Here is a 27,219-nt window from a genome sequence, read left to right on the forward strand (position 1 = left end):
CTGCGTCACTTATTGAGGCCCAGACCATGACTTCCCCGCTGTCGCTTTTGTGCTTTGTTCAATGCCAGAACTATACGTCGTCAGGCCCTTATTGTAGCTAAATATTTTCGCTCTCAGTCCTCGAATTCCGATATGGCTTCGGTAAGCCATCTGACAACAGATCTTCTGAAAAAATGTAAGGATAAAGACAGAGACAGACTAAACAGGTCCAAGACTGCTTACGATGCTTCTGTTAGGCTAGTCGTCAGTTCTCTGGTCCTCAGTGAGGTGCTTTTGCAGCCCCTGATGCCCGCTTTTGTGGATTCGCAGGCTGCTACCGAGACCCTTTCGGAGTCCTGTTTGCCGCGAGACTCTTCTTTGACTAAGGATCCTGCGGATGTCTCTACCTTGGATGGATCCAGAGCCGTTGTGGAGGCACCGGCTTCCGAGGAAGTACTTTGCACTACCTATACTTGACACCGACAACTTCTTTCGTGAAAACTACCGAGATTTTAAGGCCCAGTGTACGAACCACACCCAAAAAACCGACGACCCATGCTCAGTACCTGCTTCCTTGCCTTGGCCTCAAATGCTTAAAATGGTGGAAAACCTTAAAATTCTTATCAGGGGAAGCCAGGCTATCCTTTCCAAAAGAGAGACTCGCCCCCAGTAGTTTTATATGAATAGGAGTCTGATTTCTGATGCATCTGAATGTGAAGATATGCAACCCCACTCTGCTTATGAGGATTTTGATATAGAGAAATCCATCCCTTCAGCCTCTCCAACCGAGGACTTTTCCTTTGGGGAAACCCTACATACTTTAAGGGAGCATTCCCAATGGGAATGTCAGGACTATCCTCAGTCAAAAAAGAGACTCAGGGAATTCTTAGATCTTCCACAGCACAAACCTCCGGCCATCCCTCCTGCCCTGGATGCTGTGGTTGATGTTTGTATGGAATCCAGTCTGACCCCTGACACCCTCCCTCCTGTTCCCAGGAAACCTGACAGGTATTATAGAGTCCCCTGACTCTTACAAATTTCTTTTCAGAAATCCTACTGCTGACCCCGAGGTTATCTCTCAAGGACCTAAAGGAATCAAAGCAACTTCAGCTAAGAATACCACCCCCTCAAATATGGGATTCCCGAGCTTTAGACAGATGGGGTAAAAAAAGTATACACCTCTGCTACTCTTGCTATTAGAGCATTAAATTGTCAGTTCCATATGCTGAAATATCAGCAACATACCATGGAACTCCTCAAACAAAAAATATTTTCTTTCCCTGCTTGTGCAGAAAATAAAGAGTTACAAGAGTTAATGCATTCTGCACTTCAAGTAACTCATCACACCTTACAATGTGTTTTTGATGCCCTAGAAGGAACTTGTAGGGCAGCAATCACTGGTTCTGTCCTTAGAAGGCATGCTTGGCTTAAGGAACAGCCCTCGCCAGACCATGTCAAATCCAAATTATTGGACGCACCCTTGCACAAAGACAACTTATTTGTCACCAAGGCAGAAGAGGTCATAAAAAAGATGGAAGAAAAAGCAAAATCGATGCAGACAGTTAAAGATTTCTTACAGGTCCAACCACCAAGGTTCAGTAGGCATTGCCCCTCCAAGCACTGGTCCTTTCCTGCCCCCTCCAAGTCAGCTCAGCCCAGACCCAGGGGAAGCAGGCCCCCCAGCCAACAGGCCCAGGGAATGCAGAGATCTAAGCAATGGAGTTCCTCCTCTTCAAAACCAGAGAGTGCAAAGCCACCCCCTTATGGTAAGAACTCACAATGGCTTTACACTTCCACCCCCTCCTTCTGCCCACCTGCTCTTGCCCCTGGGAGTAAAACTCTCCTTCCATGCAAGCAACTGGGCCACCATTACCAACGACAGCTGGGTCCTCAGCATAGTGTCCCACAGATACAAATTTTATTTCCGCACTCTGCTAACCCCAAAAAGGTTCCCAGATGTCCTTCATGTTTCACTGTTGCAGTCATCACATTTGGGTTATCTGCTTGCAGTAGCCCTCAGTTGGCCTGATTAACAAAGTCTTGGGTCCTGCTTCGGTTGCTGTCCCTTCTTCTGTGATGTCAGGTTGTCAGGGGTATAAAACATGCAGCCAACGCCATTACATCAGTCTTTCTTGCTGTACAGTGCCCGAAGCAGAAGCAGTTCGCAAGTGCCGGTTGGCCGACTACTGAAATTTTCATGTTTGAATTTCAAAACCGAAGTCTTCAACTAAAAGCTAAGTACCCCGTTGGGGAAACTTTTTCATGGTCTTAACCGATGTCAATAAAAGTAAATAATTGCATTACTTGTGGAAAGCAAATACCTCATAAAGATTTTCATTCGTACTGTATTCCTTGCCTAGGCCCTGACCACGACATACATCTCTGTCGGTTTTGTGCCTTATTTAAACCACAAACTATCTGTCATCTGTATATTTACTCTTCAAAATATTTTGGTGCTCAGTTCAATTATCCTGATATGTCTTTGGTCAGCCATCTGACTATCGACATTCTTAAAAAATGCAAAGATAAAGACAGAGACAGGCCACCTAGGTCCAAAACTGCCGACGACGCTTCTTCTAAGCCAGTCGCCAGTTCGCCGGTACTCAGTGAGGCGCTTTTGCAGCCCCTGATACCCGCTACTTCTGATTCGCAGGCCTCTACTGAGACCTGCAGATGTCTCTACCTTGGATGGGTCCGGAGCCGCTGTGCAGCCACCAGCTTCTGAGGGTGTATTCAGGCCAACTGAGTTGGGTATTAAACTGATGCCGTTTTCTTCTTTAAGTCCTAAAACTCGAACCATGCCTAGAAAACTGACGCCCAGACCACATGGTCAGACCTGTTTGCCTTAAAAACAAATGATAAGAATGGCTGAAGACCGTATTTCTTTAATCAGGGGAAGCCAGCCTTCCCCCTGTAAGAGACCTAGGACTGAGTTTGTTTATGATACTTCTGACCAGGATTCTGAATTTTCTGTTTCCACCGATGACCAGGATTTACCCTTATCTACCTATGAGGATTCTGATGCTAAGGAGGACTCTATTCCCTCTGCTTGCCCCCCAGAGGATTTCTCTTTTGGTGAAACCTTGCATACTCTCAGGGAGCATTTTCGTTGGGAAAGTCAGGATTTCTCTGATCTGATTCAAAAAAGAGGCTTAGGGATTTCTTACTCTTGCCCCAGCACAGGCCTTTAGCCATACCTCCTGTACTAGACATTGTTGATGATGCCTTTTTGGAATCTAGCTTGGTCCCCTGACTCTTTACCTCCTGCTCCCAGGAAACCTGATAGATATTACAGGGTCCCTGACTCTCTCAAGTTCCTTTTTAAAAATCCTACTGCGGATCCTGAGACCATTTCACAGGGACCCAAGGGCATTAAAGCTACTACTGCCAAAAAATCCTACCCCCCTCTGATAGAGACCCAGGGCACTGGATAGATGGGGTAAGAAGGTATACACTTCTGCAACTTTAGCCATTAGGGCCTTAAACTGCCAGTTTCATATGTTAAAGTATCAGCAGCATATTATTGGATTGCTTAAACAGAAAATGATGTTGATTCTTGGTTGTGCTGAAAATAATGATTTACAGGATTTACTGCATTCAGCTAAACAAGTTGGAAAATGTACTTTGCAATGTGGTTTTGATTCATTAGAGGCATCTTGCAGGGCTGCTGTAACTGGGTCTGTACTTAGAAGGCATGCTTGGCTTAAGGAGCAGTCCTTGCCAGATCATGTTAGAGAAAATTACTGGATGCTCCCCTAAATCAGGACCGCCTGTTTGGCAACAAGGCAGAAGAAGTACTTATAAAGATGGAGGAAAAAGCTAAATCTATGCAAACTGTTAAAGATTTCTTACAAGTACAACCTCCAAGGTTTAATAGGCATTGGCCTTCCAAGAATTGATTGTTTCCTGCCTCTTCCAGACCTTCTCAGTCCAAACCCGGATCCGGCAGAGCACCCAGGCTTCAGTCCTGGGTATGCACAGGACTAAGCAGTGGGGGCTCCACTTCCAAATTTGGGAGTAATAAAACTTTTCCCTATGGTAAACTGTCTCAATGACTTCTTTCTGAAACTTCCAAGCACTTCTCAATTGACCGCCACTTTGGGGGGAAAGATTACTCTTCATGCAAAGAACTGGGAAATCATTACCCAGGACAAATGGGTTTTAAATATAGTTTCCCCAAGGATACAGATTTCACTTCCACACATTACCAACACCAAGCGTGTGGCCAAACCTACCCTCAAATCAGTGGGCAGAGGCCCCAAAACAAGTACTTTCTCGCTTAAACATAGGGGCTATTCAGTTGGTACCAGAAGAGGAAAAGGGTTCTACTCCAGACTTTTCCTGGTACCCAGAAAAGACAATTCATGGCATCTTATCCTGGACCTGTCTACTCTAAACACCTTTTTGGTGATTCCAAAATTCAAGATGCTGACTCTTCATCAGTTGCTTCCTATGCTAGGCAAAGATGCCTGGTTGGAAACACTAGATTTAAAAGAAGCATACCTGCTCATCCCAATCAAAGAATCTTGCAGAAGATACCTACACTTCAAAGCAGGCTACACGCACTATCAGTTCTCTGCACTGCCCTTTGGCTTATCTACTGCGCCCAGGGTATTGACAAAGTGCCTAGCTCCAGTCATTGAAGTTTGCAGGCAAAGAAATATTCAAATATACCCATACCTGAACGATTGTCTAATTCAAGCAGAAAAATAAAACGTGGCAACCTACTGACCGGTACAATCCTTTAATTAATGAAGCGCTTTTCGTTCAATGTAATTCTTTGAACTTCTTCAGATACATGTGCAATTACAAATTGATTTAAATATCTATGATGTCAAGTCAGCTGATCCCAGCTTACTACAAATTAAAAGGGCTACGCTATAGTATTAAAAATACTTGAAGTATTTAAAGTAAAAACACTAAGGACATCGCAGAGCAAATAAAACCATTTACATTTCCAATTCATCCTAGTGTAGTATAAATATGTGTGTTGATTATATGTTTTCAAAATTCTTATTAACCATTGTAATAGTAATAGTAATAATAATAAAAACAACAGTTATTAAAGTTCCCAATATCATTATTTCTATTTAGACAGCAGTACATACATCTATCAATGAAACAGATGCTAGCATGTAACTATCTACCTAAACTTTTATTTTTTAAGATAGGCATAATTGAACACATATCGTTGAGTCTGGGCTCATTATATACGTTAGGCGTATTTGCCATATTAATTCCAACTTCTCTAATTCAAATTCTGTTGGTCCACCCCTTATTTTTGGTACAATTTGATCTAAACTCCAAAATTTAAAAGTATGACTAGGGTTTTCTTGAACATGTTTAGCTAATGCACTATCCTGGTTACATTTTTTAATACTATATAAATGGTCGTATATTCTGTCCCTCAGTCTACGTTTAGTTTTGCCTACATAGAAACTGGGACAGTGTAGGCACTTAGATAAATATATGACCATTTTAGAGCTATGACCATTTTAGAGCTACAGTCAAATGTACCTGTACTCTTCAACACTTTTTTGTTCTTACTATTGTTAATCTGAATGTCTATTGATGTACCTACATGAATGTATTTACAGTACGGGCAGGCGCAACATTGTTGCATGCCTTTAAATTTAGTTGTAACTTTCTCCAAATTTTCAAATAAGTTTTTGAAATTCCTGTCTCTTCGTGTTGTAAATTTCAGAACTAATCCTAATTTCTCAAGAAGTTCTTTATCCTGAGTAATGATGTTCCAATTTTTCCATATAATACTTTTAATATGTTGGAAATCAATGTTGTATGTAATAACAAAATTAACACTTGAACCATCTGATTCTTTATTTGTTATACTATTACCAGTGTTTTCTATTGGATTGTTATTTCCTACGTTATTTCCTACAACTATAATCATATTTTCAGTTGTGTCCTCTTTATTACTCAAAATAGGTTGATAGTTCCACTCTTTCTTTTATTCGTCACTTCCATTATAATTTCATCTAGTAACTTACTAGGGTATGCTCTTCTAATGAACATTTGTCTCAATGTATTACATTCTACCTTAAAATCCTCCTCTGTGGTGGTCATTCGGGCCGCCCTGACCAGTTGTCCCTTGACCACCAATTTCTTCTGGTGGAAAGGGTGGCCACTTGTGAAGTGTAGAAACGTGTTGGAATATGAAGGTTTTCTATAAATTCTTGCTTCATACTTTTGAGCTAGCGTGTTCTTAACTAACAGTACATCCAAATATGCTATCTCCTTCTCATGATAGCTGTATGTAAATTCTAGGAAGTCTGTTGTTTGGTTGAAATAATCTACCAAAAGTTCGGCTTGTTCTTTGTTCCCTTTAAACAGTATAAAGATATCATCTAAATATCTGGTGAAGTATGCCATTTGTTTATAAATATGGTCTACTTTGAATATGTAGCTGTATTCCCGGTGATTCATCACTAAATTAGCAAAGGTTGAACCACACGGGGACCCCATGGCCACCCCCTTTATTTGATGATAAAAGTTGTTCTTAAAGTAGATGTAATTATGCGATAGAACAATGTCTAACAACTCTTCTACTAGTGCTATTTCCGTGTGCAAAGCACCTTTTTGTTTGAGATTCTGTGATACCCACTCAATACCTAAATCTTGGGATATAGAGGTGTATAAATCTCTTACATCAATTGTTATAAAATTGTGTTGATCGACATATTCTAATTCATTAATTTTCTCCAAAAATGACCATGAGTCCTTACATATTCCTGCCTCATAAATCACATATTTCTTTAGAATCCTGCCTATCACCTTTGAACATGCGTAAGTTGCGGAATTCCTACCATCTATTATAGGTCTAATACATTTTTGTGTATTTTAGGTACTCCGAAAATTGTGGGTACTGTCGGTGCTAACATAATCATAAAGTTATACATATTTAAATCAATTCTCCCTTCAATAAAGAGATCGTTTATGTATATTTTGATCCTTTGATTAGCTTGGTTGTATTCATTAAGAGATGCTTGTGTATATGAATCTGACGCTAATATTTCCTCTATTTTATTATCGTAATCAATAGGATCCATAAATACCAACCCTCCCCCTTTATCTGGTTTCATGATGCAGACATTAAGTTTTTTCAAATGCTCAATCCATTCCTGCTCCTGCACGGTTAAATTCCCTTCCATTCCTGATGTCGGGTACCATGTGTTGTAATACCTAACATCCACTTCACATATTTTTTCAAAAATGTGTAGTGAGTTATGCAATGGTGGATTAAATGTGCTAGGAACTCTATATTATTCCACTTGTATCCTATTTACATCACCAAACAAGACCTGTAGATTTAGTTTCCTGATGTATATTTTTAGATCAGTTATATGGTTAGTGATATTCGGTCTCTTAAGTGGAACAAAGGTAAGACCTTTTGCAAGCATATTGACCAATTCAGATTGGATTACAGCTGAAGAGTAATTATATACAGAAAAATCCCCTTCACTATTCCGGATAACCGAAGGTGTATTTACAGTACTTAATTCGGTTATCTCCATTTGTTGTACTTCTTCCTTTGGTTCCTCCTGTTCTGAATTCTTCCCTTCTGAATTCTTCCCTTCTGAAAAACCTGTTGGTTATCCGACCATTGTCCATTGTTGTTTCTCCTATTATTATTCCCATTGTTGTTGTTACTTTGATTTTGTAAACGCTCACTTCTACGTGGCCCATCATCATTACTGGTTAAATTCGGAGGGGTGGAGGGTGGGGATTCTGTATTGCTATGCAAATCAGTGTGGTCAATATTTTGAACATTTTGATTGTTATTCACCCCAATATTAGCCACTTGTTGATTAACCTGACCGGTTACTGTCTGACTTCCCCTTACTTGCCATTGTTGTGCTGGGGGAGGACGAGGATAGGCAATGCCATTAGTGTATTGTAATCGGTCTCGTTCAAGTTTTTTACACTTCACCGCCTTAGCTTTCAACATGTATGCATCTATTGTTTGGAAGATACGTACTTATTCATATTTGTATCTTTCAAAGTCTGGGTGAGACCTAATTTTAGAGTCCAAAATCATACTTTCATCATTTAATTCATCCGCTAAAATCTTGTAGTTTTTACACATAATATTGAGCAATTCCAGACCCTGTTTATTAAATAATTCCACGAGTTCCATGTGGAATTGCGATTCTGGTATAAGGCCCGTTGGATATTGACAAATTCGGAGGCCTTTAGATACCAGTTGTAATCTAATACATTCAGAAAAATATTCTATCTCCAGTTTCAACTTCTTACATTTTAGTAAAACATGGTCAAAATTATTTAATAGATCAAGTAAGCTTATTACTTCCCTAGCCGGATTCCTCATACATGGTTGACTATTGTCAAAGTACATACCCATAGGTAAAGTGAGCCATTCTTTCAAATTTGGAATTACAATAAGCCCTGGGACCGTCGTGTTCTGCTGTTGAACCACTACTCTGAGACTGCCGTTTCCATTTGAAGTTCCCAGGGCTGATGATAGTTGTAGGAAATAACGTAAGAAATAACAATCCAATAGAAAACAATGGTAATAGTATAACAAATAAAGAATCGGATGGTTCAAGTGTTAATTTTGTTATTACATACAACATTGATTTCCAACATATTAAAAGTATTATATGGAAAAATTGGAACATCATTACTCAGGATAAAGAACTTCTTGAGAAATTAGGATTAGTTCCGAAATTTACAACACGAAGAGACAGGAATTTCAAAAACGTATTTGAAAATTTGGAGAAAGTTACAACTAAATTTAAAGGCATGCAACAATGTTACGCCTGCCCGTACTGTAAATACATTCATGTAGGTACATCAATAGACATTCAGATTAACAATAGTAAGAACAAAAAAGTGTTGGAGTACAGGTACATTTAACTGTAACTCTAAAATGGTCATATATTTATCTAAGTGCCTACACTGTCCCAGTTTCTATGTAGGCAAAACTAAACGTAGACTGAGGGACAGAATATACGACCATTTATATAGTATTAAAAAATGTAACCAGGATAGTGCATTAGCTAAACATGTTCAAGAAAAAACTAGTCATACTCTTAAATTTTGGATTTTAGATCAAATGGTACCAAAAATAAGGGGTGGACCAACAGAATTGGAATTAGAGAAGTTGGAATTAATATGGCAAATACGCCTAAACGCATATAATGAGCCCGGACTCAACGATATGTGTTCAATAATGCCTATCATAAAAATTAAAAGTTTAGGTGGATAGTTACATGCTAGCATCTGTTTCATTGATAGATGTATGTACTGCTGTCTAAATAGAAATAATGATATTGGGAACCTTAATAACTGTTGTTTTTATTATTATTACTATTACTATTACAATGGTTAATAAGAATTTTGAAAACATATAATCAACACACATATTTATACTACACTAGGATGAATTGGAAATGTAAATGGTTTTATTTGCTCTGCGATGTCCTTAGTGTTTTTACTTTAAATACTTCAAGTATTTTTAATACTATAGCGTAGCCCTTTTAATTTGTAGTAAGCTGGGATCAGCTGACTTGACATCATAGATATTTAAATCAATTTGTAATTGTACATGTATCTGAAGAAGTTCAAAGAATTACATTGAATGAAAAGCGCTTCATTAATTAAAGGATTGTACCTGTCAGTAGGTTGCCACGTTTTATTTTTATGGTCTTAACAGTTTTTTGTTTTTAATATGATTTAATTCAAACAGAAAGCCAGGACATACTTTTGAATCATCTGGCCTTTGTACAAAGGGTGCTAACTTGTCTGGGGTACACCATAAACAAAAGGAAATCACACCTGGTACCCTGTCAAGAAATTACATTCCTGGGAGTAAGTTTGAATACAACTTTCCAGATGGCTTTCCTCACGCCAGAGAAACAGATTAATTTGACAACCTACTTCAAACAAGTGGCCACAAAAACCCTGCTAGCTGCAAGGCAAATACTATAAGCCTTGGGGTTCATAGTCTCCTGCATTCTTCTAATTCCATATGCAAGACTGCATATGAGGAAACTACAATGGTATCTAAAAAGCCTATGGTGTCAACATTCTCAGGATCTAGAAGCAATGATTCCTATCATACCATGCCTATGGTTAGAGTTCCTTTGGTGGCAGAGGTCTGCCACCAAAACAAGGGACTGCCATTCACTCTACCCCCTGCTGCCCAAACCCTAACAACAGACACATCAGACTATGCACGGGCGGCTTACCTGGCAGGGAAGTGCATTCAGGGCAAATAGAACCCAAGTCAAATGCACCTGCATATCAATCAGAAAGACGGACAACACCACTGTTATGTGGTACATAAACAAGCATGGGGGTACCCTTTCTTACCCCCTCTGCAGACTAGCCATGGCACTGTGGAACACAGCCTTGAGCTACCAAGTGCATCTACAAGCTCAATTCCTGCCAGGAAAATGAAATACACTGGCAGACAGACTAAGCAGAAACCTCATGGACCCACACAAGTGGAAACTGGAACGAAAGACCTTCAACATGTTGACAAACAAATGGGGGAGCCCAGATATAGACCTGTTTGCCTCCCCCGAGAACTACCAATTAGACAAGTTTTGCACAAGAACTCCCCACAAACAAGCTTGGAAAGTGGATGCTCTGTCCTTCAGTTTATGCCTTTCCGCCTGTGCCTCTCCTCTCCAAAGTACTACTAAAGATCAGACAGGAAAAACCAAGAATGATATTGATTGCACCAGACTGGCCATGCCAACACTGGTAACTCCTCTCGCGCAGTGTGTCACTGTTGGCCCCATGGCACCTGCCTCAGACCCCTACCCTGTTGTCTCAGCAGGAGATCCAGATTCTGCACCCTCAGCTTCAAACCCTGAACTTAGCAGCCTGGCTAATTACCTAATCTCTCCTTTACCATCCCTCAGTAAACCAGTGATGGATATCATTTTAGAGGGAAGGAGGCCTAGTTCTAGAAAATGTTATGTTGAAAAATGGAAAAGATTCTGTGCTTGGAACCAATCTCAAGGGATGAGCACAGCAGCGCCCAACTTACCTCAGATTCTATAATACTTAACTGAGATGCTTCACAGGGGCCTTTCATTTTCCTCCATCAAAATTCATGCCTCAGCCATTTCAGCTCATTGTAACATAGAACCTCCCCTCTTCTCTCAACCACTGCTCAAGCAGTTCCTCAGAGAGGCCAAAATTTTAAGACCACCCAGGAGAGCCCCAACTCCTATGTGGGGCTTTACCTTTGTATTGGAGAAACTCACTCTTCCTCCTTGCGAGTCAGCTGCTAGTGCAGATTTAAAATTCCTTTCTTGGAAGACAACCTTCTTTTTAGGAATCACTTCAGCAAGAAGGGTATCTGAATTACAGGCCCTTATGGCAGTGGAGCCTTTCATCATCTTTCATGCGGACAGGGTGTCCCTCAGAACCGATCCCTCCTTTATGCCCATGCCAAAGATGGTATCCAGTGTGGCTCTTAATCAGTCTATTCATTTGCCAACCTCCTTTCCTAATCCACGGAACAAAGGGGAATGGATACTGCACTCTTTAGATGTGCACAGACAACTTATATTTTACTTGGACAGGACTAAACCTCAAAGGAAATCTGAACAACTGCTGGTGGCATTTGCTGCAGGGGCAGAGGGGAAGGCTATTTCAAAGCAAACCATTTCTAAATGGATAGACCATTGCATTCATTTCTGCTATAAGCACTATGGAAAACCTATCCCACAGTGGATCAGAACCTATTCAACCAGGGCTGCATCTACCTCTACAGACTTTCTCAGAGGTGTCCCTACGGGACATCCTAGAAGCTGCTACCTGGAGTTCTGTACATACTTTCCCCAAGCATTACCATTTGCCAATTTTCTCTAAATCCAGAGCTGGCTTTGCCACTGCAGTCTTGCAGGGCCTTACAGCTGGTCCTAATGCTATATAAATTCCTCCTCTCATCCTTAGCTTTGGGAAACTACTCAAATGTGATGACTGCAACAGTGAATCACGAAGAACATAGTACAGTTGTGCACACTTACCATAAATATAGATGTTCGAGTGTATTCACTGTTGCAGTCCTGGTTACTCTCCCTCCAGCCCCCTGACCTTTTTGGCTATACCTCTACTCTCCCTTACTATGCTTAAAAGCTTTTTGGTGTATTTGCTTTTTTGGAGGTATATCCTTCTATATATGTGTATGTATATATATATATATATATATATATATATATATATATATATATGTATGTGTATATATATATATATATATATATTTATATATATATATATATATATATATATATATATATATATATATATGTATATGTGTATATATGTATATATTTTATTGCTTCCCATTATGGAGGCTCCTGACATCTGGGGCAAGAAAAACTGATGTAATGGCATCTGCTGCATGTTTTATATACCCCTGACTACCTGACATCACGGAAGAAGAGACAGCAACCAACGCAGGACCCAAGACTTTGTTAATCAGGCCGACTGAGGGCTACTGCAAATAGATAACCCAAATTTGATGACTGCAACAGCGAATACACTCGAACATCTACATTTATGGTAAGCGTACACAACTGTACTATCTTCCCCCAAACCAGTGGGCAGAGGCCAAAAAGTAACTCCTTTCCCTGCTCTCTATGAGAGCAATAGAGCATGTTCCTGCAAAACAGATCAGACAAGGTTTCTACTCCAGACTCTTCCTGGTACCCAGAAGAAAAGGCACATGGCACCCCATCCTCAGTCTATCCATTCTAAACACCTTTCTGGTGAAACCAAAATTCAAAATGCTCACCCTCCTGCAGCTTCTACCTATGCTTTTCAAGGAAGCTTGGTTAGCCACCCTAGACCGAAAAGAGGCCTACCTACACATCCCAATCAGGTTATCATGCAGGAAATACCTGCGTTTTAGGGCATTATCACTGCACTTTCAGTTCTCTGTGCTTCACTTTGGCTTATCCACTGCTCCCAGAGTTTTCACAAAATGTCTGGCTCCCGCCATTGCTTTTTGCAGACAAATAAATAGTCAAATTTACCCATACTTAGATGACTGCCTGATTCAGGCAGACAGTCGGGAAAAGCTGCTAAAGCACCTGACCTTTGTAAACAACCTACTGACCTCCCTGTGGTTATACTATCAATGAAAAAAATCCAAACTAGTACCCACACAAAAAATTGTATTCCTGGGAGCAAGCCTGGACACAGCATCCCAGATGGCATTCCTTACACCAGAAAAACAATCCTACCTGACAGCCTACTTCTCTCAACTAGCCACCAGGACCCAGTGATCTGAAAGGAAAATCCTGCAAGCTGTAGGGTTCATGCCTTCTTGCATTCTACTCATTCCATATGCCAGACTGCATATGAGGAAACTTCAATGGTACCTAAAAAGCCTTTGGTATCAGTACTCTCAAGACCTGGAAACTCTTATATTAGCGATACTGTGTCTAAGGAAAGATTTTCTTTGGTGGGCTGCAGCATGCTGCCACAAAAAGGGACTTCCCTTCTCACAACTCGACGCCACCCAGACCCTCACCACAGATGCATCAGACTATGCCTGGGCTGCACACCTGGATGGCAGGTAAATTCAGGGCCAATGGAGCCCAAATCAAATACATCTGCACATCACCCAAAAAGAGATGTTAGCTGTTCAGCATGCCCTGACAGCTTTCAGACCCCTTCTCTCCCCGGTGGCCTCTACCAATCAAAACAGACAACACCACGGTGATGTGGTATATCAACAAGCAGGGAGTGTCTCACTGTTATCCTCTGTGCAGGCTCTCCATGACCCTTTGACACATGACCTCAGCCATTCAGCCACACCTATTAGCACAGTTCCTACCAGGCTTTCTAAACTCTCTGGCAGACAACTTAAGCAGAAACCTGCTAGACCCACATGAGTGGCAGCTAGACCAAACAACCTTCACCCATGCACCCAGAAATGGGGCACCCCAAAGGTCGACCTCTTTGCCTCCCACTAAAATCATCAGCTCAGCAAATTCTGCACCAGGGAGCCTCACAACAAGGCCTGGAAAGTGGATGCTCTTATCTTTTCAGTGGGTAAACCTCTCGGTCTATGCATTTCCCCCTCTACCACTCATTTCAAGGGTACTGCTCAAAAGAAGGGAGGAAAAACCGAGGACAATCCTGATTGTCCCAGACTTGCCACGCCAGCAGCCTGTCACCCCTGCCACCATGGCACCTACCTCAGATCCCAACACTCCTGACCCAGAGGAATGGAGAATTAATGCTTCCCCAATTGCAGACCCTCAATCTGGCAGCCTGGCTTTATTCCCTGACCTCTACTCAAGCTGCCAGTCTACGCAAATAAGTTCTAGATGTTATATGTGAGGTCAGATGCCCCAGCACTAGAAAGGCTTATGCTGACAAGTGGAAAAGATTTTTCACCTGGATCCAGGCTAAGGAGCTGGAACGGCACAGCCCTCCCTACCTCTCATCTTGGATTACCTGGCAGACCTACTACACAGGGGTCTATCTTTCTCTTCTAGTAAAATTCAAGCCTCTGCCATCTCTGCTCATTTCAGCACAGAGCCACTTCTTTTGTCACACCCTCTCATCAAACAGTTCCTAAGAGGGGCTAACAGCTTGAGAACACCCCAAAAAGCACCTACCCCAGGTTGGGGCCTAAACTTTGTGTTGGAAGAGCTCACCCTGCCACCCTTTGAACCTGCAGCTTCTGCAGAGTTAAAATGTCTCTCTTGGAAGACAGCCTTGCTTCTAGCCATCACTTCAGCTAGAAGAGTATCAGAGCTACAAGCACTTATAGCTGTAGAGCCCTTCATCATTTTCCATGCTGACAGGGTCTCCCTCAGGACATCTTTCATGCCAAAAGGGGTGTCTGGTGTGGCTCTCAACCAATCCATTCATTTGCTCACCTTTTTCCCTAACCCACAAAACAAGAGGGGAAGGATTCTACACTCTCTAGATGTGCACAGACAGCTCAGATTCTACCTAGACAGGACTAAATCTTTTAGAAAAACTGATCAATTGCTAGTCAGCTTCACTGCAAGAGCAGAGGGCAAGGCCATATCCAAACAAACAATTTCCAAATGGATAGCATGCTGGATCCATTTCTGCTACAAACAGCACAGGAAACCTCCCCCCAAGGGGGTCAGGGCACATTCCACCAGAGCAACCTCCACCTCTGCATCCTTCCTCAGAGGGGTCCCCACCAGGGACATCCTGGAGGCTGCAACATGGACATCTGTTCATACCTTCACCATGCATTACCACCTGCCTATCTTCTCCAAATCCAGGGCAGGCTTTGCTACCGCAGACTTGCAGGACATCCTAGCCAGCCCCCAGTCTTCTTGACTGACTCCACCCTTTTCTTCAGCTTTGGGAATCAACCCAAATGTGATGACTGCAACAGTGAAACACAAAGAACATAGTACAGTTGTGTACACTTACCATAAATGTAGATGTTCGAGTGTATTTACTGTTGCAGTCCTGGTTTCCCTCCCTCCATCCTCCTTGTCTTCTCTCTCTCTCTCTCTTTCTCTCTGTCTCTCTCTCTCTCTCTCTCTCTGTCTCTCCTTACAAGGAATTTTTGGTATTTACTTTCTACTGGTGGAGTTCTTCAACCATTACCTAGCTCCCTATTGGGGGCTCCTGACAGGGCAAGAAAAATGGATGTAATGGCATCTGCTGCCAGATTTTATGCCACTGATGACCTGACTTCAGTCCTGGAGCGACAGCATCTGACGCAGAAATACTAAGCCTCTGGTATTCGGGCCGACTGAGGGCTACCCTGGCAGAGGTAACCTAAATGTGATGACTGCAACAGTGAATACACTCGAACATCTACATTTATGGTAAGTGTACACAATTGTACGTTCTAGATGTTGCATGCACCTGGACAGATCCATGCCAAAAGGGCATTGTACTCGGTGATTAGTCTAATGAGGGCTGAATAATGGGGGACGACATCATCCCTGGATATAGAGATAATCTCTTTGTTTATGAACTGAGAAGTATAGAAGGACTTCCTTACCACAGTGAACACATGCTGGTAAAAGGTTAGGTCAATATCCATATAAGTTACAAAATCCCAAGCTACTGGGTCACCTCTTAGGAGTGTGATGTCAGTGTAGTAGTTTTCCAGTGGAATTGACTTTCCAAACGAGATGATAATACAGTTTTTGGAATGTGGCTTTAGTCCATGAGTTTGACTTCAGTTATTTGTTTTTGACAAGCCTTCCTGATGGATGGCAAAGTCTTTTTGAGATTCAGTCATTGCTCCTAGCTTTCAGTCAACTGCAAACATACTTAGCCAAAGCCCTTTGGTATTGGCTTTTACTTCTAAGAAGTAGATGCTGAACAGAAGAAGTCCCAGCACCAGTGCCTGGAGGACTCCCACCGGTGACTGGTCCTTTTGTCGAGGTAGCTTCCCCTGTTTTGATATTTTGCATCCTATCTGTTTGCCAGTTGGCACTCCACCTTGTGATGAGGGGGTTTTGTTCCTAGTTTATAAAACTTTTCTACTATGCATAAGTGGGAGATTGCGTCAAAAGCCTTGGTCAGGTCGAGGTTGGTGGTGTGTATTTACCTTCATCCATTGATGTGGTGATCTTTTCAAAAAAGTCCACCAAGTTGAATAAGCATGACCTGCCTTTGATAAATCCGAACTGAGATTGTCCAGTGTTAGGAGGTTCCCGTGTCCTTACTGATTAATTCCATGATAATTCTTTCCATGGCTTTACATATGGGGTTGGTCAGAGACTCATTTGTCTGCAATTGCTTGGGTCAGTGGAAGGTCCTCCCTTATGCAAGGGAAAAACTGTTGCTGTTTTCCATTCACTTGGCATAAACCCTTTATGGAGGCTAAGGTTGTAGCATGTGATCCCTGGAAGTAATGGTGCTACAGTATGCTACTGATGTTTGATTAGGTAGGTGGGAAGGTGTCTGTGCCTGTAAAATAAATGTTCTTATGCGCAATATTAGTTGCTAAAATGTCAACACCACAGTGCTTCTGTTTTGCTATGCCACACTTCTTATTACACAATATCTGTTTTGTATAATGTATACAGATCAAGTCAATTAAAGTAACAATTTCTCTGTGAGAATGTTTTGCTATGTTTAACTGGAGGCTCCATCCCTGGCATTCAGAAACATGGTCTCTGTGATTGCGCTGAGTCAGCTGTTGTTTATTTAGCATGCATGATGCAGCTCTAAGCATATTAACGATATTGAGCAGCCATCTGGAAATGATCACTAATTGTGAATATTGAAATGCAAAGTGCAGTGCACTCCTTTTATAAAGGCATGGATGACTTGTTTATTCTTTATTATTGAGTGTGACATTGTTTGCATGCTTCTTGTATGTTAGGTAAATCAGGGATACAAGCTACAAGGGAACCTGCACAAGGTAAGGCTATATTACCCATTACTGGCACTACTTTCCATGCCTAATTATTCTGCAGTAGGTGTAAAGTAAAGGTGTTGGTTTATACTTATATTGGGTCGTATGCTTTGGTGTCTTCACAGATATTTCTCTACCACCATGGAATTTCCACTTCTTGATGTTGGAAAGAGGTCTAACTCTGACAAAACTATAAGTGAACATCTGGCACAGTTAGGGAGTACAGTATCAGTGCTGGACACAAGACGTGTGTAGACTTGATCCACTACCCAGAACATGGACACAGCCTCTGTGCCTCCCACTCAAAAAACATACACCACACACGAAGGACAGTTTGGTCTGGACACAAGCAGTCAAACCAGTGTCACCTCTGTGGCCCAGGAATATATGTGTCACAGGCTTCTTAGGGCATGGGAATGACCGTTAGGGTTTGCATACTGGTGCATGTAGATAGCATGGACACCACCATCCCCCAGAACCTGATGTGCCAATGGGAGAAAACCCAAAGTATGTGCAGGAACGTCATGAAAGCATAGACTAGCAACACCTCCGCCTTTGCAGAGATGATATGGTTACTGCAGGCAGCCTTTGCAGAGATGATATGGTTACTACAGGGTGTGTGTATGTGTGATGACCTATTGGACTGCATGTCTCGTATGTGTGACATTTGGAACTGGATTGGTCATCTGCTGCTTAATGTCAGTTCCTCACATGCTCTCATGCCACATGACAGGTGTGGTTCACAAAGCTGATCCACGTCTGCCTCTAATGAAATGGTCAAGCAGAGCTACTGCTTCCATGGTGAGATTGAGTGTGGAAGTGTGCACTGGCAAGAGAGGACATCACCAAAGCCATGATTCTCACACCATTACCATGTCTGCTAACTCATATCACTCACAGTCATTTAGCATAACTACATCTGGGCAAGGCCTTGTTACTACCTGTGGCACTCATGGTTGGGGGCAGCTGATGTAGACAGGACTGTGCATGTCTTCCATGCATGCTGTTGATTTATGTGTTAGATGGAACTACAGTGCAGGATGTACTGCTGAAGCTGTGCCCCAGTTTAACTGCAAACACTTCACTACAGCCCCTAGCATCACATGCACAGGCAGCTAGTGACCATGGCCCCTCACAAAGCATTTTACAGTACTCACCTCCAGATCCATCTCAGACACTGAGTGCACTCAAGACATTTTCAGTTTGCACAGCACTCACATTCATGTTCATCCCCCTCCCATGCAAATAATAACCGTGCTTTGTTACTTGATTAGTCAGTGTCTGAAGCACCATGTGGCCAGCCTATTCACAGACTAATATTGGGTTTGTATGTACCCATTTTACTTTTACTTTTTTAAGGACAAGAAACAGTTGTTACATTTGCACTGGTGTGGGAAGGAACATGAATGTGAGTGATGTATACTCAGAAGATGTCTGAGCGCACACAGTGTCTGAGATGGGTTTCGAGGTAAGTACTGCAAAATGCTTTGTGAGAGACCACTGTCACTGGTTGCCAGTGTGTGAGTTGTATCTAGTGCATATATTTTCCTGTGGGTCAATGCTATGTGTAGTTGCTGCCTCTTTTTCTGTGCCATGGCATATTTTGCTCACATCTGTTTAGCAAGTTTATCCCCTGCTGTTAGGTCCTCCACTGACTGTTTATTTGGCTTGACCCTCCATTGCATGATGCACTGGGAGATGTTCCTTGTGTGTATGGCCTCCCTGTTGCAGTTACTTCCGCATTATCATGTGATGTAACATTGCACACATTGAAAATATGTTAACACAGGTGCCAAGATCATACTCCAGAGCACTACTAGATACATCTAAAAGTATTCCTGATGCATCTAAAAGTATTCCTTCAGCAGCCCAAGCACACACTCCAAGGTGACAGGTCATAGCTGTATCCAGTGTTTGATATAGTCTGTGAAATTCAGATAGATATCATCAACCAGTGCTCCATGAATATCCAGCATCACCAGTGAGATGCCTGTGGAGAATGTCACTGCTCACAAACCATTGATAAAGGTCACTTGTGCCACATGTGGTAGTCATGGTAACTGCCCAGGTGGCCTGCATATATATTGTAGATGATACCCTGTGCATTACAGACCACCTGTCAGTTGATGGAGTGGTACACTTTATAGTTCACACTCCCTACTCATCAGCTCAATGTGTGGGCACAATCTGTGACCCTCAGTAATTCAAGGAAGCCGGTCATATTATAGAAATACCATACAGTTCTGGGTGTCTTCCCTTTGGTACATGAGGAACCACATATGCTGCTTCAACATGATGCAGCATGGTACTGAGAGACTGATGAAGTATTCTTAAGGCATATGCCTGGGATACCCCCACAGTGTCCCATGTTGGTCACTGAAAGGTCCCTGTAGAGAGTATATGTAAAGCCATACAGACTTTAGTATCAACTTGGATAAGTAATCCACGACTCCCACAAACCTGGTGATAAGGCTAACATACGTGTTGTAGCTCTTGTGTCATGTCCCTATCCACAAAGTACTGGCCTGCAAAGTTGTTGTTGTGAAGACCATATAATGATACATGCTGTTAGATGACACTGTGGCTCCAAGGGTGAAGATATGCACCATAATCGCTAGTAGCAGCAATAGTAATCTGTTGCATGTATGTGTTCATTAAAGCCATGGCAACCCCTAACGTGTTACTGCTACTGTCCTGCATGTACACTAGAATTTCTCTGTAGTCATTAACAGTGGTGATCATACATCATGTCACGCACACTATAAATTTCTGAATCAGTCTGCCATGTTGTTTTATCTCATTTGCATATGGACACTCTCATGTTAATACTTTTGCTCATTATTATACTATTATACTACAATTAGAGTATTCCTCAAGCAACTATGCTGCTTACTCACCACTTTGTCTCAGAATTACTTTCACCCTACACATATCTGCTCATTATGCATGGTTACCACATTGTACATGACCGCTCATCATACACTGTTACCTACTGAAATGTGGTAAATGTTTCTGAATCCCTGGGCATATGCACATTTCATATTTGTCCAATTCTGCCAAATTTAACTTTAGAAATATAAGACCCCCAAAGCTAAAGGTTGAGCTGCTTGCTTATATTACTATGCTGTTTTACCAAAACTGTTGTCATTGCTCTTCATTTTGGCAGTGGTTTAATCTTAATAGTGGTTTGCATGGGTGTGTTTGGGTGTTTGTGCATGTGTGCTTGCCTGTTACGGGTCTTTCTTGCTGTACAGTGCCCGAAGCAGAAGCAGTTCGCAAGTGCCGGTTGGCCGACTACTGAAATTTTTGTGTTTGAATTTCAAAACCGAAGTCTTCAACTAAAAGCTAAGTACCCCGTTTGGGAAACTTTTTCATGGTCTTAACTGATGTCAATAAAAGTAAATAATTGCATTACCTGTGGAAAGCAAATACCTCATAAAGATTTTCATTCGTACTGTATTCTTTGCCTAGGCCCTGACCACGACATACATCTCTGTCGGTTTTGTGCCTTATTTAAACCACAAACTATTTGTCATCTGTATATTTACGCTTCAAAATGTTTTGGTGCTCAGTTCAATTATCCTGATATGTCTTTGGTCACATTCTTAAAAAATGCAAAGATAAAGACAGAGACAGGCCACCTAGGTCCAAAGCTGCCGACGACGCTTCTTCTAAGCCAGTCGCCAGTTCGCCGGTACTCAGTGAGGTGCTTTCGCAGCCCCTGATACCCGCTACTTCTGATTCACAGGCCTCTACTGAGACCCATTCAGAGTCCATTATGCCACAAGATGCTTCAACTGTGGAACCTGCGGATGTCTCTACCTTGGATGGGTCCGGAGCCGCTGTGCAGGCACCAGCTTCTGAGGGTGTATTCAGGCTTACTGACTTTGGTATTAAACTGATGTCATTTTCTTCTTTAAGGCCTAAAACTCGAACCATGCCTAGAAAACTGACGCCCAGACCACATGGTCAGACCTGTTTGCCTTAAAAACAAATGATAAGAATGGCTGAAGACCGTATTTCTTTAATCAGGGGAAGCCAGCCTTCCCCCTATAAGAGACCTAGGACTGAGTTTGTTTATGATACTTCTGACCCGGATTCTGAATTTTCTGTTTCCACTGATGACCAGGATTTACCCTTATCTACCTATGAGGATTCTGATGCTGAGGAGGACTCTAGTCCCTCTGCTTGCCCCCCAGAGGATTTCTCTTTTGGTGAAACCTTGCATACTCTCAGGGAGCATTTTCGTTGGGAAAGTCAGGATTTCTCTGATCTGATTCAAAAAAGAGGCTTAGGGATTTCTTACTCTTGCCCCAGCACAGGCCTTTAGCCATACCTCCTGTACTAGACATTGTTGATGATGCCTTTTTGGAATCTAGCTTGGTCCCTGACTCTTTACCTCCTGCTCCCAGGAAACCTGATAGATATTACAGGGTCCCTGACTCTTTCAAGTTCCTTTTTAAAAATCCTTCTGCGGATCCTGAGACCATTTCACAGGGACCCAAGGGCATTAAAGCTACTACTGCCAAAAAATCCTACCCCCCTCTGATAGAGACCCAGTTATTTATACTACACTAGGATGAATTGGAAATGTAAATGGTTTTATTTGCTCTGCGATGTCCTTAGTGTTTTACTTTAAATACTTCAAGTATTTTTAATACTATAGCATAGCCCTTTTAATTTGTAGTAAGCTGGGATCAGCTGACTTGACATCATAGATATTTAAATCAATTTGTAATTGTACATGTATCTGAAGAAGTTCAAAGAATTACATTGAACGAAAAGCGCTTCATTAATTAAAGGATTGTACCTGTCAGTAGGTTGCCACGTTTTATTTTTATGGTCTTAACAGTTTTTTGTTTTTAATACGAGTTAATTCAAGCAGAAAGACATGACATACTTTTGAATCATCTGGCCTTTGTACAAAGGGTGCTAACTTGTCTGGCGTACACCACAAACAAAAGGAAATCACACCTGGTACCCTGTCAACAAATTACATTCCTGGGAGTAAGCTTGAATACAACTTCCCAGATGGCTTTCCTCACGCCAGAGAAACAGATTCATTTGACAACCTACTTCAAACAAGTGGCCACAAAAACCCTGCTATCTGCAAGGCAAATACTATAAGCCTTGGGGTTCATAGTCTCCTGCATTCTTCTAATTCCATATGCAAGACTGCATATGAGGAAACTACAATGGTATCTAAAAAGCCTATGGTGTCAACATTCTCAGGATCTAGAAGCAATGATTCCTATCATACCATGCCTATGGTTAGAGTTCCTTTGGTGGCAGAGGCCTGCCACCAAAACAAGGGACTGCCATTCACTCTACCCCCTGCTACCCAAACCCTAACAACAGACACATCAGACTATGCACGGGTGGCTTACCTGGCAGGGAAGTGCATTCAGGGCAAATAGAACCCAAGTCAAATGCACCTGCATATCAATCAAAAAGATGGACAACACCACTGTTATGTGGTACATAAACAAGCATGGGGGTACCCATTCTTACACCCTCTGCAGACTAGCCATGGCACTGTGGAACACAGCCTTGAGCTACTAAGTGCATCTACAAGCTCAATTCCTGCCAGGAAAATGAAATACACTGGCAGACAGACTAAGCAGAAACCTCATGGATCCACACGAGTGGAAACTGGAACGAAAGACCTTCAACATGTTGACAAACAAATGGGGGAGCCCAGATATAGACCTGTTTGCCTCCCCCGAGAACTACCAATTAGACAAGTTTTGCGCAAGGACTCTCCACAAACAAGCTTGGAAAGTGGATGCTCTGTCCTTCAATTTATGCCATTCCTCCTGTGCCTCTCCTCTCCAAAGTACTACTAAAGATCAGACAGGAAAAACCAAGGATGATATTGATTGCACCAGACTGGCCATGCCAACACTGGTAACTCCTCTTGCGCAGTGTGTCACTGTTGGCCCCATGGCACCTGCCTCAGACCCCTACCCTGTTGTCTCAGCAGGAGATCCAGATTCTGCACCCTCAGCTTCAAACCCTGAACTTAGCAGCCTGGCTAATTACCTAATCTCTCCTTTACCATCCCTCAGTAAACCAGTGATGGATATCATTTTAGAGGGAAGGAGGCCTAGTTCTAGAAAATGTTATGTTGTAAAATGGAAAAGATTCTGTGCTTGGAACCAATCTCAAGGGATGAGCACAGCAGTGCCCAACTTACCTCAGATTCTATAATACTTAACTGAGATGCTTCACAGGGGCCTTTCATTTTCCTCCATCAAAATTCATGCCTCAGCCATTTCAGCTCATTGTAACACAGAACCTCCCCTCTTCTCTCATCCAGTTCCTCAGAGAGGCCAAAATTTTAAGACCATCCAGGAGAGCCCCAACTCCTATCTGGGGCTTTACCTTTGTATTGGAGAAACTCACTCTTCCTCCTTGCGAGTCAGCTGCTAGTGCAGATTTAAAATTCCTTTCTTGGAAGACAACCTTCTTTTTAGGAATCACTTCAGCAAGAAGGGTATCTGAATTACAGGCCCTTATGGCAGTGGAGCCTTTCATCATCTTTCATGCGGACAGGGTGTCCCTCAAAACCGATCCCTCCTTTATGCCCAAGATGGTATCCAGTGTGGCTCTTAATCAGTCTATTCATTTGCCAACCTTCTTTCCTAATCCACGGAACAAAGGGGAATGGATACTGCACTCCTTAGATGTGCACAGACAACTTATATTTTACTTGGACAGGACTAAACCTCAAAGGAAATCTGAACAACTGCTGGTGGCATTTGCTGCAGGGGCAGAGGGGAAGGCTATTTCAAAGCAAACCATTTCTAAATGGATAGACCATTGCATTCATTTCTGCTATAAGCACTATGGAAAACCTATCCCACAGTGGATCAGAACCTATTCAACCAGGGCTGCATCTACCTCTACAGCCTTTCTCAGAGGTGTCCCTACGGGACATCCTAGAAGCTGCTACCTGGAGTTCTGTACCTACTTTCCCCAAGCATTACCATTTGCCAATTTTCTCTAAATCCAGAGCTGGCTTTGCCACTGCAGTCTTGCAGGGCCTTACAGCTGGTCCTAATGCTATATAAATTCCTCCTCTCATCCTTAGCTTTGGGAATCTACTCAAATGTGATGACTGCAACAGTGAGTCACGAAGAACATAGTACGGTTGTGCACACTTACCATAAATATAGATGTTCGAGTGTATTCACTGTTGCAGTCCTGGTTACTCTCCCTTCAGCCCCCTGACCTTTTTGGCTATACCTCTACTCTCCTTTCCTATGCTTAAAAGCTTTTTGGTGTATTTGCTTTTTTGGAGGTATATCCTTCTATATATGTGTATATATATATATATATATATAGATATATAGATATATAGATATATAGATATATATGTATATATATGTGTATATATGGATATATTTTATTGCTTCCCATTATGGAGGCTCCTGACATCTGGGGCAAGAAAAACTGATGTAATGGCGTCTGCTGCATGTTTTATACCCCTGACTACCTGACATCATGGAAGAAGAGACAGCAACCAACGCAGGACCCAAGACTTTGTTAATCAGGCCGACTGAGGGCTACTGCAAGCAGATAGCCCAAATGTGATGACTGCAACAGCGAATACACTCGAACATCTACATTTATGGTAAGCGTACACAACTGTACTATCTTCCCCCAAACCAGTGGGCAGAGGCCAAAAAGTAACTCCTTTCCCTGCTCTCTATGAGAGCAATAGAGCATGTTCCTGCAAAACAGATCTGACAAGGTTTCTACTCCAGACTCTTCCTGGTATCCAGAAGAAAAGGCACATGGCACCCCATCCTCAGTCTATCCATTCTAAACACCTTTCTGGTGAAACCAAAATTCAAAATGCTCACCCTCCTGCAGCTTCTACCTATGCTTTTCAAGGAAGCTTGGTTAGCCACCCGAAACCGAAAAGAGGCCTACCTACACATCCCAGTCAGGTTATCATGCAGGAAATGCCTGCGTTTTAGGGCATTATCACTGCACTTTCAGTTCTCTGTGCTTCACTTTGGCTTATCCACTGCTCCCAGAGTTTTCACAAAATGTCTGGCTCCCGCCATTGCTTTTTGCAGACAAATAAATAGTCAAATTTACCCATACTTAGATGACTGCCTGATTCAGGCAGACAGTCGGGAAAAGCTGCTAAAGCACCTGACCTTTGTAAACAACCTACTGACCTCCCTGTGGTTATACTATCAATGAAAAGAAATCCAAACTAGTACCCACACAAAAAATTGTATTCCTGGGAGCAAGCCTGGACACAGCATCCCAGATTGGCATTCCTTACACCAGAAAAACAATCCTACCTGACAGCCTACTTCTCTCAACTAGCCACCAGGACCCCAGTTATCCGCAAGGAAAATCCTCCAAGCTCTGGGGTTCATGGCTTCTTGCATTCTACTCATTCCATATGCCAGACTGCATATGAGGAAACTTAATGGTACCTAAAAAGCCTTTGGTATCAGTACTCTCAAGACCTGGAAACTCTTATACTAGCGATACTGTGTCTAAGGAAAGATTTTCTTTGGTGGGCTGCAGCATGCTGCCACAACAAGGGACTTCCCTTCTCACAGCCCGACGCCACCCAGACCCTCACCACAGATGCATCAGACTATGCCTGGGCTGCACACCTGGATGGCAGGTACATTCAGGGCCAATGGAGCCCAAATCAAATACATCTGCACATCAACCAAAAAGAGATGTTAGCTGTTCAGCATGCCCTGACAGCTTTCAGACCCTTTCTCTCCCCGGTGGCCTCTACCAGTCAAAACAGACAACACCACGCTGATGTGGTATATCAACAAGCAGGGAGTGTCTCACTGTTATCCTCTGTGCAGGCTCTCCATGACCCTTTGACACATGACCTCAGCCATTCAGCCACACCTATTAGCACAGTTCCTACCAGGCTTTCTAAACACTCTGGCAGACAACTTAAGCAGAAACCTGCTAGACCCACATGAGTGGCAGCTAGACCAAACAACCTTCACCCTTGCACCCAGAAATGGGGGCACCCCAAAGGTCGACCTCTTTGCCTCCCACTAAAATCATCAGCTCTGCAAATTCTGCACCAGGGAGCCTCACAACAAGGCCTGGAAAGTGGATTCTCTTATCTTTTCAGTGGGTAAACCTCTCAGTCTATGCATTTCCCCCTCTACCATTCATTTCAAGGGTACTGCTCAAAAGAAGGGAGGAAAAACCGAGGACAATCCTGATTGTCCCAGACTTTCCATGTCAGCAGCCTGTCACCCCTGCCACCATGGCACCTACCTCAGATCCCAACACTCCTGACCCAGAGGAATGGAGAATTCATGCTTTTATTCCCTGACCTCTACTCAAGCTGCCAGTCTACGCAAATAAGTTCTAGATGTTATATGTGAGGTAAGACGCCCCAGCACTAGAAAGGCTTATGCTGACAAGTGGAAAAGATTTTTCACCTGGATCCAGGCTAAGGAGCTGGAACGGCACAGCCCTCCCTACCTCTCATATTGGATTACCTGGCAGACCTACTACACAGGGGTCTATCTTTCTCTTCTATTAAAATTCAAGCCTCTGCCATCTCTGCTCATTTCAGCACAGAGCCACTTCTTTTGTCACACCCTCTCATCAAACAGTTCCTTAGAGGGGCTAACAGCTTGAGAACACCCTGAAAAGCACCTACCTCAGGGTTGGGGCCTAAACTTTGTGTTGGAAGAGCTCACCCTGCCACCCTTTGAACCTGCAGCTTCTGCAGAGTTAAAATGTCTCTCTTGGAAGACAGCCTTGCTTCTAGCCATCACTTCAGCTAGAAGAGTATCAGAGCTACAAGCACTTATAGCTGTAGAGCCCTTCATCATTTTCCATGCTGA

General features: G+C 42.5%; 1 protein-coding gene across 3 annotated transcripts in view; it reads left to right on the plus strand.

Moving 5' to 3' along the window:
- The window catches only part of MICALL2 (MICAL like 2), a 976,695-nt gene that overhangs the window by 593,135 nt on the left and 356,341 nt on the right, over positions 1–27,219 (plus strand). For 2 of the 3 annotated variants that reach the window (XM_044089760.1, XM_044089761.1), the window contains exon 8: positions 17,327–17,365. The exons of the other annotated variant lie outside the window; for it this stretch is intronic. In XM_044089760.1, the coding sequence (XP_043945695.1) occupies positions 17,327–17,365 (39 nt within the window). The remainder of the gene's footprint in view (positions 1–17,326; positions 17,366–27,219) is intronic. 3 annotated transcript variants of the gene reach the window in all.

The sequence above is a fragment of the Protopterus annectens genome, chromosome 12.part0 (genome assembly GCF_019279795.1).
Source record: "Protopterus annectens isolate FY-2018-M chromosome 12.part0, PAN1.0, whole genome shotgun sequence".
NCBI lineage: Eukaryota > Metazoa > Chordata > Ceratodontiformes > Protopteridae > Protopterus > Protopterus annectens.